The following is a 15,853-nucleotide window of genomic DNA, read 5'->3' on the forward strand; positions in this document are numbered from 1 at the left end:
GAGACAGGAGGATCGGGCAGGTTCAAAACCAGCCGCGCTAGCTTGAGACCCTGTTTCCAAATAAAAATATGAAATAGGTCTGGGAGTGTAGCCGGGAGGTAGGAGGATTTCCAGGAACCCCAGTACCACCAAAAACAAAACAAAACAAAAACGGTTAAATGAACCAGGCACGGAGGACTTATGGGAAGATGGTCACGGAGAAAAGCGGGGCTTATGAGCCCCGCTAACAACCAATCTCTATTACCACAAAATCAGCGCCTTTCATAGCCAGAAAACACCATCAGCAGAAAAACAAAAAAATGTAAATACAAGGGACAGAGAAAAAGAGGGCTTGAAAAACGAGACACCAGAAAGAAACCAGACTGCAGTGCTGCGGCTGGAGCCGCGGTGCGGAGCGGCGTGGGCGCCATCTTCCCTTGCAGCACCAGGCCCCAGAGAGAAGGTGGACTCAGAACGGAGCTCAGAGCCAGAGAGGAGATACGCCGGCCTCACCCCCAAGGACGCGGCAGCAGCGCCATACTGCCAGCGGCAACGGCGAATTCAACAGACGGCTCCAGACCAATGCACTCAATAGCCCACCAGGCTCCAGGGAGGAGCAGCGGACAGCGAGCCGAGTGCACCAATTAAAAAAAAAAAAAAAAAAAAAAGAGCCAGGCACAGTGACATGGATCCTGTCTCAAAGGGGTGGGGGTGGAAAATGGGAATGATAAATCTGGTTATGTGTAATAAATTAAAAGGTGATAATGTATTCAAGGGACTTTATCACATTTAGTAAGTCAATTGAACTCGGAGATATAAAAATTAGATCCTGTGTGAAATCTCGGCAAGTGGTGATGGCCTAAATAGTATCTCTCTTCTTCCCCTGCTGCAAAACACACACGCACATGCACACAGTCAAGGCTCTATCAACTGCCTCTAATTACATTTTGCAAAAGATTACACATCCAGTGTTTTCACTAATGATGCAAACAGTTTATGTCTTCTCATACTGACAGATTAAAAACATACATTCTCTAAGCACAAAGCTTATAGTCACAAATAACTTTCTGCTTAAAGACAAAATTTCAATTAATAACCACATGGAATTTAGTTATTTAATGCAACCACTAATCTAATGAAACGTAACCAGTTTTATCACAAAACCAGAGTTATATTCAGTGGACATGCATTAATAATCTATACAATGTAACATTATGCCAGAAAAAGAATTGAATATAAAAGTTATCTTAATATTTGGTGGTTTTCAAATTCCATGGCACAGATTACCAAAAAAACTGTAAAAACAGATTTCAAATATTTTCAATAAAATGGTAAAAAATTGAGTAAGTCTTTAAGTTTTCATACTTGGCTCAAGATTTAAAACATCAAGCTGGCCCCAATCTGTCAAAACTGACAGATAAATATTTACAATGACTGGACAGACTTTAGTTACAATGGTACTGGAGGTCTACGTCCTCCTATGAAAACCCGTTGGGGTTAATTTCTCAATGCAAACATGTTTGTAAATACTGTGATAATATAAACTTGGAAACATACTTAGAATCAGGACAGGAATGAAAAATAACACACAAGTCAATATTTCTTTCTGACTTATCAGCATAAAGCCTTTTGGCTCCCCAACAGCCAACACTGCCCTCAATATAAAACCTTAGAGTAAGAGCAGGACAAGCTTACCCTGTCAGTCTGACATTCTTCTACGGACTCTCTCTCACTACTTATCCAAGCAGAGCACAAGCTCCATTATCTGCTTCTATAGAGTGTAATTAGCAGAGCTGCAAGTTTATAAACTAACATGGCAACTCAAAATGCTAAGCACACTTTCAAACAAAAGCAACCTTTCTATTCCCATTGTTCTATGTGGCTGCCAATAAGAAAAGATTATGGAAGCTTTGAACATATCTTGTACTTTTCAACAAGGCTAAAGTGCAAAATATCTCCATACATCTGATATTTTAAGAGGAAAAAACATCAAACACACATAATAAAGGAACAGAAGTGACTAATACAAAAAAGAATTCTTAAATATACAATTGAGAACTACATCTTATTACCAACTTCATCTTTCTTTAGTGAAATCTGTCAATGAACCATGTTCTCATAGAACTTAAAATTTTGACTCTCTTCCCCATGACCAGCAATTTCTAAACTTACAGGGAAAAAACAATGAAAAAAATAACATTGCATGACAATGGACAACAAGTTCATAAAGAACTTCTTTTTAAATGAGATATTATGGAAGAAAATACCATGAAAATAATAATCCTATGAGAATTGTTTTAAGCACAGTAAGATTGAGCCTCGGTCCTCATGAAGATACTACAGTTATATAGAAAACTATAAATATACAAGACTTCGGGGGAAAAGTCAGAATTCATATTATTTAACATTCTGTAGGCCTAAAAATTTTTGAGGTGAGAGGGAAAAGGATTGCCAACCAAATCTTAAGAATACAGAACTATGAAAAATTCCTGGGTCAAAGGGTGCTCCCAAATGGAACTGTACTTTTTGAAAGCATACAACTCAGATACATTTTGAATAGTAATGAAAAAGTACTGAATAACTGCAGTCCCTTCCAAAAAGTACATCTTAAATGAGAGGGAAATGATTCTAATAGTGTAAACGAGTCTGGCTCAGAAAGAAAACTGAACAACATATTCAAGATCTGTCTGTAAAAGTAATGGTGGTACATCTTTAATATTAAAGAAACAGGCTATAAAAAGCTCAGTCTCAGCGCTGGTTTTAAGAGCTCATTTGTGCTCCTTGGTGGGTGCGTAATAAAGTTCCATGGGTTTGTTCACCTTCCAGTACTTCTCACTGACCAATTCCAAAGAAAAAGAGCCATTTAATACCTAAAAACGAAAAGAAAAAGATTATGAAGACTGTATAAAGCACAATAGTAGAATGGGAAAAAAACTCTAAGTCTACAGAAATTTTTTTAATCCTAGAGACTGTCACATAAATTGTTCACTTTAAGAGAACAAAGGGCCAAGAGTGGTGGCGCACGCTTGTAATCTCAGTCCTTGGGAGGCTGAGACAGGAGGATCACAGGTTCACGGCCAGCCTCAGCTACTTAAGTGCCAACCAAATTACTTAAGTGAGTCCCTGTTTCAAAATAAGGAATAAGAAGAATAAGGCTAGGGGTGCAGCTTGGAGGTAGTACTCCAAGGTACAACCCCCAGTACCACAAACAAAACAAAACCAGAACAAAGGTACCAAAAATCCAGCGACCCTGTGGCAATTTCTCTCGGGTCCACCCTGTCCTGTTACAGCTGGCCCCCCACTGCCCACTCAGATGGTCAATGTGCTCCCCAGTTTCAACAGTGTATGATTTCAGATACTCACAGTGAACTGGCCACTGGCTGTTGCTATATAAATGGTATACTGCTTCTCACTGGCTGTATCAAGATTCATCTGGTTTGATTCTCCTTTACTTCGAAGTTCTTCTAAAGCTAATCTCACAGCCAGATACTTGGATAAGTGATCAACAGTGGCATTACCAGAAGTTTTTATGTATCTGGAAGAGTAAATTATTTACAGTTAAATTTATAGAATATATCCAAAAAATGTACTCAAGATTACGAACCTATTTTATTTCTTAGAAATTACCCAAAACACAAACGTCTCAATTATTGACAAAATAACAGAATCTCTAAAATCTTAAACTTTTATTGAAAGGTATAGAAAAGAAAGTAAACATTATCTGACTGCTAGGCCATAAAGCTCTGCCTCCCTTACCTTCTTGTAAAACATGGTGAGGTGACAAAAACCAGAGAAGCACACAAAGTAAGGAAGATTTAAAAAAGGAAAAATATACCCTTCAACCCAATGACCAGAATCCCCTGCTGCAGCAGCAAGAATAGTAACAATGTTAGCAAACTGCTTACTAAGAATTAAAATGTTTTTATCTTTAAGAAGTGCTAAACTGCAAAACCCCCCCCCCCCCCGGGTGTGGTGGCACAGGCTTGTAATCCCTGCGCTTGGGAGGCTGAGACAGGAGGATCGCACAGGTTTGAAGCCAGCCTCAGCTACTTAATGAGGCTCTCAGCAACTTAGTGAGACCCTGTTTCCAAATAAAATATAAAAAAAGGTCTGGAAGTATAGCCAGGAGGTAGAAAGCCTCTGGGTTCCGCCCCCAGTACCACACACACACACACACACACACACACACACACAAAAGTGCTAAACCATTCAATCATTCCATCAACAAATGTTTGGTATTTGTCTATATTCCATGGCAGGCAGTGTGCAGGAGACCCAGGGTCAAACTATCCTCCCCTGCATGAATCTGTTAAAGCCGTACTAGCACTGAGTGCCAACGGTTAAGACATCTGAAGAGTCTTTTTTCCTCTTCTATCTAGAACGCTGTACCTGAGGAAGGAAGAAAATAGCATTTGAGGCAGCCAATATATCCAGTCTGACCTGACAATGCAATAAAATAAAAAACCCTACTCCCACTTCTTAGGCCACTGTTTGGGGAAGGGGTGGCGGTGAACCCAGAGGCTGCTCACCCTGGGCAGGGCTCTGGCATTGAGTTGAGTGACACACAGCCCTGCAAAGTGCCTTTACCTCCACACTAAACGTTCTGAACTCAGATAAGCTGAAGCAAAGCCCACGCACCTCGTCTGTGCACTGTCGTCTTTCTCCATCAGTGTGGGATGAGGCCTGAATACTAACTCAATCTCACTAGCACCATCCATCACTGGGTCAATGGCCACGGCGGCATTGTTGTGATCGAGTTCAAGCCCAGAGTCATCCGACGTTTTGGTCCGTTTGTTACTAGGGCCTGCTTCCTGATTGCTGTGCGTGGATGCATTGCTACAGTGCGAGCTGTCACCATTGTCTTCCGCTCCACTACCATTCTCAATCTGCTGTTTCTTGCCTCGCTGTAATCTAAAGAGGAAGAAAAATTATGATGTTTATATTTAGGCCTTTAAATCATCAAATATGAAGCATGTTTACTATTGAACTTTAGAACTCTAAAATATTTAGTAACTGAATTTGGTAAGTTGTATAATGTCATTGTTTCTCACTTGTTCTTGAAAGGTCTAGAATCTCACCACACACAAACACTTAAGATGTAAACACATGTTTCAATTAACTCAATATTGGTAAGTCCTTTTTATATTTTGATCATTTTTATAAGATTATAATTCTAAAAAAAGGCACAATTTAAATATGAAAACATAAAAGCTTTGAGTTATCTATGCTTGTTTAAATTACAATATTCTTTTTATTTTTTATTTTTTTGTGGTACTGGGGATGGAACCCAGAGGCTTTTCTACCTCTGGGCTACACTCCCAGACCTATTTTATATTTTATTTGGAAACAGGGTCTCACTAAGTTGCTGAGAGCCTCACTAAGTAGCTGAGGCTGGCTTTGAACCTGTGTGATCCTCCTGTCTCAGCCTCCCAAGCACGGGAATTACAAGCCTGTGCCACCACGCCTGGCATAATTACAATATTCTTAAGCAATCAAGATATAAGGAAGGATGAAGAGCATTTCCTCCCTACCCATTCCCCTCACAGACGTTTTGCAATGCAAAACGAGTCTAACGACGATGACGACAGGACAGCACTTAACGACCAGCGTGGCTAGCGATGCGGCTCTTGAACAAGCTCACATCTGAAACCAATCGCTGGGCAAGGCACCTTGTGTGTGTAATCATTCACTCTTCAAAACACCTGGCAAGAGCATGTTACTTCCATCATTTTGAAGTTGAGAAAACAAAAGAAACTGAGGTACAAGATTAAATAAATTGCCTACAGTAATAAAACAACCAGTAAATGCCAGGATGGAGCTAGAACATGGACAGACCACATGTTTTCTACCATACGGTCCGTCTCTACCTGCATATATGAAAAAAGTTTATGTGTAGGGGGGATATATGATGAAAAAGAAATATGAAAGAATGATGTATACTTTAAGGTTAGGGCTTGTATAGTGTTTACTGTGAGAAAAAGAAAGTAACAGCCCAGTGACTAGAAAATATGGTTAACTCTTGCTTAAAAAAAAAAAAAAACAGAACAAAATCTTGCTTATGAAATCCATGGATCATTTCAAAACCAAGAGGGGATGACTAAAGCATTAACTGGCAAAATTATGATTCAAATAGATTTAAACATGTACAGTGGGTTATCATTCAGCCTTAAAAAGGAAGTTTCTATGCGATGGTATAGATGAACACGTTAAGGACGTTATGCTAAGTACAACTGATCACAACAGGACAATACTGCATGATTCCACAGCAGAGACACAAAGTGCAATGGTGGCTACAAGGAACTGGGTGAGGGGACTGGGGGGATACTACCGAAAGGGCCGAGTATCAGTTTTCTAAGATGAAATGGGTTCTGGAGATTGGCTGCACAACAATTAGATGTACTTAACACAAATGAACTCCACACTTAAAAAGGTTAAGAATCACCGGGCATGGTGATGCACACTTGTAATCCCAGCATTCGGGAGGCTAAGACAGGAGGACTGCAGTTAGCAGACAGCCTCAGCTACTTTAGTGAGGCCCTTTGCAACTCAGTGAGACCCTGTTTCAAAATAAAGAATAAAAAAACAGGGCTGGAGATGTAGCTTGGAGGTAGAATGCCCCAGGTTCCATCCCCAGTACTGGGGGGGGGGGGGGGAATAGACACAATTATTAAGAAATTAGGAATGTGAATACACAGCCTTCAAGAACATTTATCTCCACATCTCTATGAGAGTATATGAAAAATTAGAAGTGGAATCTAAAATATGCACAGGAATCAACAAAAGTGTTTCTATAAAAGACAGACATAGGCTGCTGCACAAAGGCATATATAATTTCATATAAAGGAAGGACTTTTTTTTTCCCCCAGTACTGGGGATGGAACCCAGGGGCATTCTACCTCCAAGCTACACCCCAGCCCTATTTTTTATTCTTTATTTTGAAACAGGGTCTCACTGAATTGCAAAGGGGCTCACTAAGTAGTAGCTAAGGCTGTCATCGAACTGCGATCCTCCTGTCTCAGCCTCCCAAATGCTGGGATTACAAGTGTGTGCCACCATGCCTGGCAAAGAACTGTTAAAAATTCACACAATTCAAAAATATTTGCTGAACAGTTACTTTAAGCCAGACAGATTTAAGTGCTGGAGTTGTCAATACTGACACAGTCTCTACCCTCTCAAGACTTACATTCTAGTACAGCAGATAAGATGTCAGAGAATGAAAAGTGCTGAGAAAAATGAGCAGGGAGGGTAAAGCAGTATGGAGTCCTAAAGAGCTCGGCAGATACTCAAAGTGAGGGAGTATGCCCTGGGGATTTTCTGAAAAAGAGTTTCTGAAAGATAGAACAGTAAATACACATTCCCTGAGCAGAAGCATGCTTGGTGAGTTTGAAGACCAGTGCAACTGCAATAAAACGGCCAACAAAGGAAAGGGCACCTGTCAAGGCACACAGGCCTGGCCGCCACCAGAAACGCCCACGCAAAACCAAGAATGATCTCTAAAGGAGTATGTGAAGGAGACTCCTGCTCCTCATAAAAGGCGAAACTTAACAACCACTGGAGTACTTCCAGCTCCTAGGAATGTACTAGTCTTTAAATTCATCCATCCATCTTTCTTTCTTTCTTTCTTTCTTTCTTTCTCTTTCTTTCCTTGCTTTTTGTGGGTCTGGGGATGGAACCCAGGGGCATTCGACCTCCAAGCTACACTCCTGGCCCCATTTTTTATTCTTTATTTTGAAACTGGGTATCACTCAGTTACCGAGGGTCTCGCTAAGTGGCTGAGGCTGTCCACAGTGATCCTCCGGTCTCAGCCTCCTGAATGCTGGGATTACAAGCGTGTGCCACCATGCCTGGCTTCATCCAACATTATTTTCTTTCCTTTTTTTGGGGTGGTACTGGGGTTCCTGGAAGCCCTTCTACTTCCGGGATACACTCCCACGGTCTACACTCCCAGACCTATTTTTTAACATTTTTATGTGGAAACAGGGTCTCTGAAGCAAGCGAGGCTAGCTCCGAAACAGCGTGATCCTCCTGTCTCCGCCTCCCAAGCGTAGGGATTACAAGCATGCGCCACCACGCCCGGTGTCATTATTTTATTTTCATAAATATTGTGGGAGCTCAATTTAATACAGTTAGAATGGACAACGTCTTTTAACCTTTAAGCCAGTGGTTCTGAACTCTGGACTATAGGATCACTTTAAAACCTTAAAACATTACATGTAGGCTCCAATAACTTAGTCTGGGGTGGTAAGAACCCAAAGCCCTGAGATTTAAATGCTTTCCAAGTGATTCTGTTGCTTAGCCAAGGTGACAGATATTAGATTGAGATAGGGCTTTATTAGCATCTCCTACTTTGGAAAATGATGATCATCCCTGAAACCTGAATAAATTATGACATGTCAGACAGGAAGAAAGAATGGAGTAAGAAGAGTGCCCAAACTATGAAGGATCTTGGAAGCTAGCAGTAACATCTTTTGTGTGCTTTTGTTGTTGTTGTTGTGTTCTTTTCTTTGCAGGGTGGGGCCGGAACCCAAGGGCATTCGAATTCCAAGCTATATCTCCTGCCCTATTTTTTTTTATTCTTTATTATTATTATTATTATTATTTTTGTGTGTGTGGTACTGGGGACAAAACCTAGGGGCTTTTCTACTATACTCTCAGACCTATTTTATACTTTACTTGGAAACAGGGTCTAAGTTGCTGAGAACCTCACTAAGTATCTGAGGCTGGCTTCGAACCAGTGCGATCCTCCTGTCTCGGCCTCCCAAGCGCTGGGATTATAAGTGTGCACCACCATGCCTCGCTTATTCTTGATTTTGAAACAGGGTCTCACTAGGTTGCTGAGGGCCTCACTAAGTAGCAGAGGCTGTTTGTGATCCTACAGTCTCAACCTCCCAAGTGCTGTTGAAAAAAAGAAGCAACTAGAGGATTCTAGGTGAGTAAGAACCATGAAATGACTTTCAATTTAGCTGAACTACTCTGCTACTGTACTAAAAACAGACAATTGGGACATATAAAGGCCAGCTGGAAGGCTGAGACAGGACTGTACCTTTATAGCCAGCTTCAGCAAGTTAGTAAGACTGTTTCAAAATAAAAATAAAAGCCTGCCGAAGGGTCAGGCCGGTGCCAGGGCCAGCGTGGCCAGGATCGGAGCCTGCCGTGAGGCAAGGACGATGCTGGGGCCTCCGAGGCCGGGATCAGAGCCTGCCGAGGGGTTAGGCTGGTGTTGGGGCCAATGACCAGAATCGGAGCCTTCCATGAGGCAAGGCCATTACTGAGGCCTCCGAGGCCGGTATCGGAGCTTGCCGAGGGGTTAGGCCGGTGCTGGGGCCAGCGAGGCCGGGATTGGAGCCTGCTGCGAGGCAAGGCCGGTGCTGGGGCCTCCGAGGCTGGGATCAGAGCCTGCCGAGGGGTTAGGCCGGTGCCGGGGCCAACGAGGCCGGGATTGGAGCCTGCTGTGAGGCAAGGACGGTGCTGGGGCCTCCGAGGCCGGGATCGGAGCCTGCCGAGGGGTTAGGCCGGTGCTGGGGCCAATGGCCGGCATCGGAGCCTTCCATGAGGCAAGGCCGTTATTGAGGCCGCCGAGGCCAGTATCAGAGCCTGCCGAGGGGTTAGGCCGGTGCTGGGGCCAGCGAGGCTGGGATCAGAGCCTGCTGCGAGGCAAGGCCGGTGCTGGGGCCTCCGAGGCTGGGATCAGAACCTGCCGAGGGGTTAGGCCGGTGCCGGGGCCAACGAGGCCGGGATTGGAGCCTGCCGTGAGGTAAGGCCGGTGCCAGGGCCACTGGCCGGCATCGGAGCCTTCCGTGAGGCAAGGCCGCTACTGAGGTCTCCGAGGCCTGGATCAAAGCCTGCCGAGGGGTTAGGCCGATGCCGGGGCCATCGGCTAACATCGGAGCCTTCCATGAGGTGAGGCCGGTGCTGGGGCCTCCGAGGCCAGGATCGGAGCCAGCTGAGGGGTTAGGCCAGTGTTGGGGCCAGCGAGGCCAGAAATGGGGCCTCCCATGAGGCAAGGCCGCTGCTTGAGCCAGCGAGGTCTGATCAGTCCACCGGGTAGCCAGGCCACAACTGGGGCCGTCAAGAGTGGGATCAGTATTTGCAACGCGGCATGCACAGAGAAATATCGCAGAAAATAAAAACCAGATGCTTCCCCTAATCAGCAATAACTAGGAGGAAACGGGCAACAGGAAGTGGTCGAGCTATAGAAAGGGCCCTATAGTGAAGCAATTAAGGTAACCAATCAGAGGGTATGGAATAGGGGAGGATGGAGCCTCTTTAAAAAGCAGGAGGTACATAAACATATGTATCAAAGTTAATCACCAAACAAGCATGGGATCGAGGGAGGGGGAGGGAATGGGATGGGGACTGGATGAGGGCTAATTGGATGATATATGCTTGTATATCCTCTCATGTCTTATATTCCAATGTGATGTATGATTACAATGCACCAATAAAAATAAATTTAAAAAATAAAAATAAAAATAAAAATAAAGTTGGATTAGGAGTATAGCTCAACTCAAGAGATAGAACGCCCCTGGGTTCAATCTCTAGTACCATCATCAAAAAACATAAAAACAACAGACAGCTGGAAGGCTCTTTCAGTATTTCAAATTAAGGACAGTGTTGACCTGGACCAATCTGGATACACTGTGGAGAAAGATAAAATAAAATAGTTCAGATTAAAATACAAAATCTGAAGCCCGGCATAGTGGCGTACAATTGTAATCCCAGTCCCTTTGGGAGGCTGAGACAGGAGGATCATGGTTCACGGCCAACCTCAGCTATTTAAATAGTGAGGCTTTTTACAACTCAGTGTCAAAATAAAGAATAAAAAATAGGGCTGGGGGTGTAGCTTGGAGGTAGAATGTTCCTGAATTTAGTACTGCAAAAAAAAAAAAAAAACCCACAAAATCTGAGAAAAAGGATTTAAGGGTGATCCCAAACTTTATGGCTGAAATAGATGAAATGATGAAGTTGCCATCAACTAAAAAGATCACTAATGAAGAGTAAAAAGCTAAAGTTAGTACTGAAGATGTAAAGCTGTGTGCGCGCGAGGGAGATTAAACACGGTAGTGGCTCTACCAGAGCTATAGCTCCACTCAGTATAGCTCCATCTATACTGAGGATAGAACCCACTATACTGAGCTACACGTACCCCAGCCCAAATTTTTATTCTTTATTTTTAAAACAGGGTCTCATTCCTGAGTACTAGGATCAGTCCCCAGGCACTGTAATTACAAGTGTGTGCCATATGCTCAGTCGTTTCATTTTTTATTTTGAAACAAGAGTCTCACCAAGTTGCCATACACTGGTTTTGAACCTGCAATCCTCCTTTCTTAGATCTGCCAGTAGCTGAGATTGCAGGCACACACCACCTCTTTCCCCCACTCAGATTCTGGTATTTTTGTTGGTTTTTTTTTGGTACTGGGGATGGAACCTGGGTCATTTTACCTCCCAGCGACGCACCCAGCCCTATTTTTTAAAATTCTTTATTTTGAAACAGGGTCTCACTGAGTTGTAAAGGGCCTGACTAAGTATCTGAGGCTGGCTTCAAACCTACGCAATCCTCCTGTCTCAGCCTCCCGAATGCTGGGATTACAAGCGTGCGCCACAACGTCTGGCTTTAGATTCTGGTATTTTTAAGTGGAATACTGTAACCATACCTGAGAGGACATATTATACCCGCATAAGAAGGCAGTCATGCAGAACTACTATTTGTTACTGTATTTTATACTTTTCAGAAAGTAAATTCAGCATTTAATAAAAGTATTTGGCAAATGGCCATTTGAGTCGTCCCCATGTACCTGTTCATGGCCTGGATCTTCAGCCCCTCCTCAATGCTGTGACTGAGAGCTTGCTGGTTGTTGTGCTTGTTGATCCTGGCTAATACTCTCTCTTGATGAGCCTCGTACTCATCACGACTTGGGTAGATTTTGCTGATGAGGGCATCAAAGTTTGGGTCTGGCCTTAATGATCTTTTGGAAACTAGCTTTTTCCGACAGGTAGGACATTCTTTGTTGCTAAATAATAAGAGAGGGAAGGAAATGTAAACAGTGTCAGTGGTCTCTGGCTAAAAACCACAATACCCAGCTTCTCTACAGTTAACTGCACTCCAAAACCTTTACTAAGTCTCAGACTCTTAAAATGACTAACCTGAACTCCCTTGAAAATCTGACGGGTAGGTAGACAAGATTTTGAAAACCTTGGATACCACCAAGTGCCAAGAGAAAATTTTGAATACTTCCCAATGGTAATTTACATATAACCATTTTAGGAATAAGTATCTGTTCTTTTCTAATTTAAATTTCTTCTTTCTAATATCCATGCTATATAAGGAAAAACTGCCCACGACTTCCTTAACATCAATTTCTCTTATTGAAGTAACACTTTCAGAAGGATATTGTTTTATGCACTTCAGAAGAAAGAAAACCATGGTTTCATGCTGTGGAATGTTCTCAAAACAAACACTCATTGTAGCGAACTTCTAAAACTGTATAAAATCAACTGCTTAAAACAAGGCTCTCCCCTAAGTAAAAACTAGATGTTACATAATTTTCAGTTCTCAATCTATTCCTCTCTATAAAGAGTGTATTTCTCAAACACCAGAGAGCATCGTCAAGGTATAATTAAACTGCACAGTGCAACTCATTTCAACATACCCACTGCTCTCTTTCCCTGTTGAACATCCCCCATTTTTTAAAATGGGAACCCTGTGATCACACATCACAATGGAGTTCCGAGTGACAAGCGCACTGGAGAGGCTGCCGGCTCCACCCCTCAACGTACCCACTTCTGAGGGCTGTGATGATACAATCTGCACAGAAGCGGTGCAGACACTCCTTTGTCGTCATGGTGTTCTTCAACATGTCCAAACAAATAGGGCACATTAATTCACTGTGTAGGCTTCTGGGTGAAACCACAATTTCCAAGCCATCTGTTATTGCCTCCTGTAAAAGAGTGACTTTAACGTTAAGTACCACTTAAAGTTTTTTATTATGAATAAATCCAAACATATAAATACTGGAAATGGTAAAAATGAATACCTACATATCTGTCACCCAGACACCATTGTCAATTTATAATCAATCTTCTTCTAGCTATAATCTCCCCAACTCTCCTCAACCCTACCATCACTGTACTATAATAAGTGGCAAGCTGGGCGTGGTGGTGCATGCTTGTAATCCCAGGATTTGGGAGGCTGAGACCTGAGGATCGCGGTTCGCGGACAGCCTCAGCTACTTAGTGAGGCCCTCTGCAACTCAGTGAGACCCGGTTTCAAAATAAAGAATTAAAAAAAAAAAAAAAAGCTAAAGACAACAGTCAAGTATATAAAAGATAATTAGTGGGAAATTATCTTTTTTTTTTTTTTCTTTTTTTTGCGGTACTGGGGATGGAACCCAGGGGCATTCAACCTCTGAGCTACGTCCCCAGCCCTATTTTTTATTTTGGAATAGGATCTCACTGAGTTGCAAACAGCCTCACTAAGTATTCGAGGCTATCCTTGAACCACGATCCTCCTGTCTCAGCCTCCAGAACGCTGGAATTACAAGCATGCTCCACCATGCCAGCTTCCAGAAATTATCTTGATATAATGAAAAAGAGCTGAATTTGGAACCATATGTCTTAGTAGCCTTTGTTATGCTCAATTAGTTCAGTGGCTTTTATGCATTGTTTCTTACCCTACAAAATAAGAAAGGAGTAAACTAAGAATTCTTCTAATTTCAAAAATGATACTACTTTGATAAATTATGTTTCATGTCACCCATTTAAGGATTCCAACAAAAGTTCATATTAATTTATAAACAGTTTAATACAATTTCATTTTTTATTATTTTCAATTTCAAAAAGTCTTATCCTACAGAGCAATTTTATAAAAAGTAGCCAGATTCTCAGGCTAAACTCACAAGCTGATTTATTTTTTTTATTTTTTGGTGGTACTAGGGGTGGAACCTGGAAGCTTTCTACCTCCAGGCTATACTCCCAGATCTATTTTATACTTTATTTGGAAACAGGGTCTCACTAGGTTGCTGAGAGCCTCACTAAGTAGCTGAGGCTGGCTCCAAACCTGTGCGATCCTCCTGTCTCAGCCTCCCAAGCGCGGGGATTACAAGCACGTGCCATCATGCCAGGCCACAAGCTGATTTAAACCACAATACATCCTAAGTATTATATGTATTACTGTATCTAATCATCCCTAAAAAGGTTTCACTAAAAAAAAAAAAAAAAAAAATTGTGGTTCCCAAGCAGAATTCTAGGACACACCTCTCATGCTTCAGTGATTAGTGAGTCCTACTTGTCATCACCACTACCTGCTCTTCCCACAGGTGGCACTGGGGACAAAGATTAACCTAACTCTAAAGCCACCAGCTCCTACAGACCGAGAGCTTCGTATGGTGTGTACTGGAATAGGGAGGAAGGAGAAGGTCCAACGTGCTCCAGGCACTGCCTGCTCCACTGGCTCTCCATCACATCTGTGCTTTCTTTAATATGGCCAAATACTGACCATAAGTAAGGATAGCAATGATATATATTTCCATAAAGGACTCAGGTAAAATACATTTTTATCTGTAATAATTACTATCAAGCTACTGCTTTATTTCATTATTTTACTTTAAATTTAAATTTTTTTTTTTTTTTTGGCAGTACTGAGGATGAAACCCAGGGCATTCTACCTCCAAGCTACACCCTAGTCCAATTTTTTTTATTCTATATTTTGCTTTTATTTTTTTATGGTACGGGGGGTGTGGAACCCAGGGGCTTTTCGACCTCCGGGCTATACTCCCAGAGCTATTTTATACTTTATTTGGAAAGAGGGTCTCACTAAGTTGCTGAGAGCCTCACTAAGTAGCTGAGGCTGGCCTCAAACCTGTGTGATCCTCCTGTCTCAGCCTACCAAGCGCTGGGATTACAAGCATGTGCCACCACTCCCAGCTTTAATTTACTTTAAAAAGTATACTCCTGCCGGGCGTGGTGGCTCACCCTTGTAATCCTGTTTCCAAATAAAAATATAAAATAGGTCTGGGAGTGTAGCCCAGAGGTAGAAGGGTTCCATCCCCAGTACCACCAAAAAAAAAAAAAAAAGTATACTCTTCCTGTGGTTTTTTTAAAAAAAAAAACATTTCTATTGTTAACTGACACACAGCAATTCCTTTCATTTAGAGGCATAGTGTAACATTTCATACCATCACTGTCACCTCAGATGTCTGTCTTTTTTTCATGTTAAGAACATTCAAAATCATCTCTAACATGCAAACTTTTGATTTAGGAATTATAACCTCTATTTTATACATGAGGAAACTATTATCAAGAGAATATGATGATGACCCAGTTAGTAAAATCTGCTCAGTTTACATATACCTCATTCCCATAAACTATATCCAAGTTTACATATACCTCGTAAGTCTCTATTACCTGAGGTGTTCGTTGTAATTCATATAAACTGAGTTCCCATGTTTTGCTTAATGGTTGAGTTCCATTTGTCTGCACAGCCTGAGACATTGCTAGGAATAAAGAGGAGACAAAAATAATTTTAGTATTTGAAAAGAAAGCACTATGTTTTGAATGTATCTGTATTCCCCAAAACTGATGTCCAAATTAGTAGGACCCAAAAAGCATATGCCCAAATATGCCCCTTTAGACTTCAAACTGAACACCTAGGAAGCAATAAACACAGGGAAGGGCTTTCTCAGATACTGCTGTGAAAAGAACATAACTGCCCTCATACAAATATTTTTTCAGTACTGAGGATTGCACATGGCTTTGCATGCGGTAGCTAGGCAAGTGCTCTACCACTGAGCTCATCCCCAGCCTTTTTGTATTTTACTTTCAGTCAGGGTCTTGCTAAATTGTCCGGGCTGGCCTTGAATCTGTGATCTTCCTGCCT

At 42.1% G+C, this 15,853-nt stretch overlaps 1 protein-coding gene across 1 annotated transcript; it reads right to left on the reverse strand.

Moving 5' to 3' along the window:
- Positions 1 to 2,747: 2,747 nt before the first annotated feature.
- Positions 2,748 to 15,468, reverse strand: RNF2 (ring finger protein 2; the record flags this gene model as incomplete). The annotated part of the gene is made up of 6 exons (XM_080698457.1): positions 2,748 to 2,849; positions 3,343 to 3,514; positions 4,618 to 4,890; positions 11,775 to 11,990; positions 12,757 to 12,917; positions 15,382 to 15,468. 6 exons carry the CDS (start codon positions 15,466 to 15,468, stop codon positions 2,748 to 2,750), a joined length of 1,011 nt encoding a protein of 336 aa, XP_080554583.1.
- Positions 15,469 to 15,853: the final 385 nt, after the last annotated feature.

The sequence above is a fragment of the Muscardinus avellanarius genome (assembly GCF_963383645.1).
Source record: "Muscardinus avellanarius genome assembly, chromosome: 7".
NCBI classification, from domain to species: Eukaryota; Metazoa; Chordata; class Mammalia; order Rodentia; family Gliridae; genus Muscardinus; species Muscardinus avellanarius.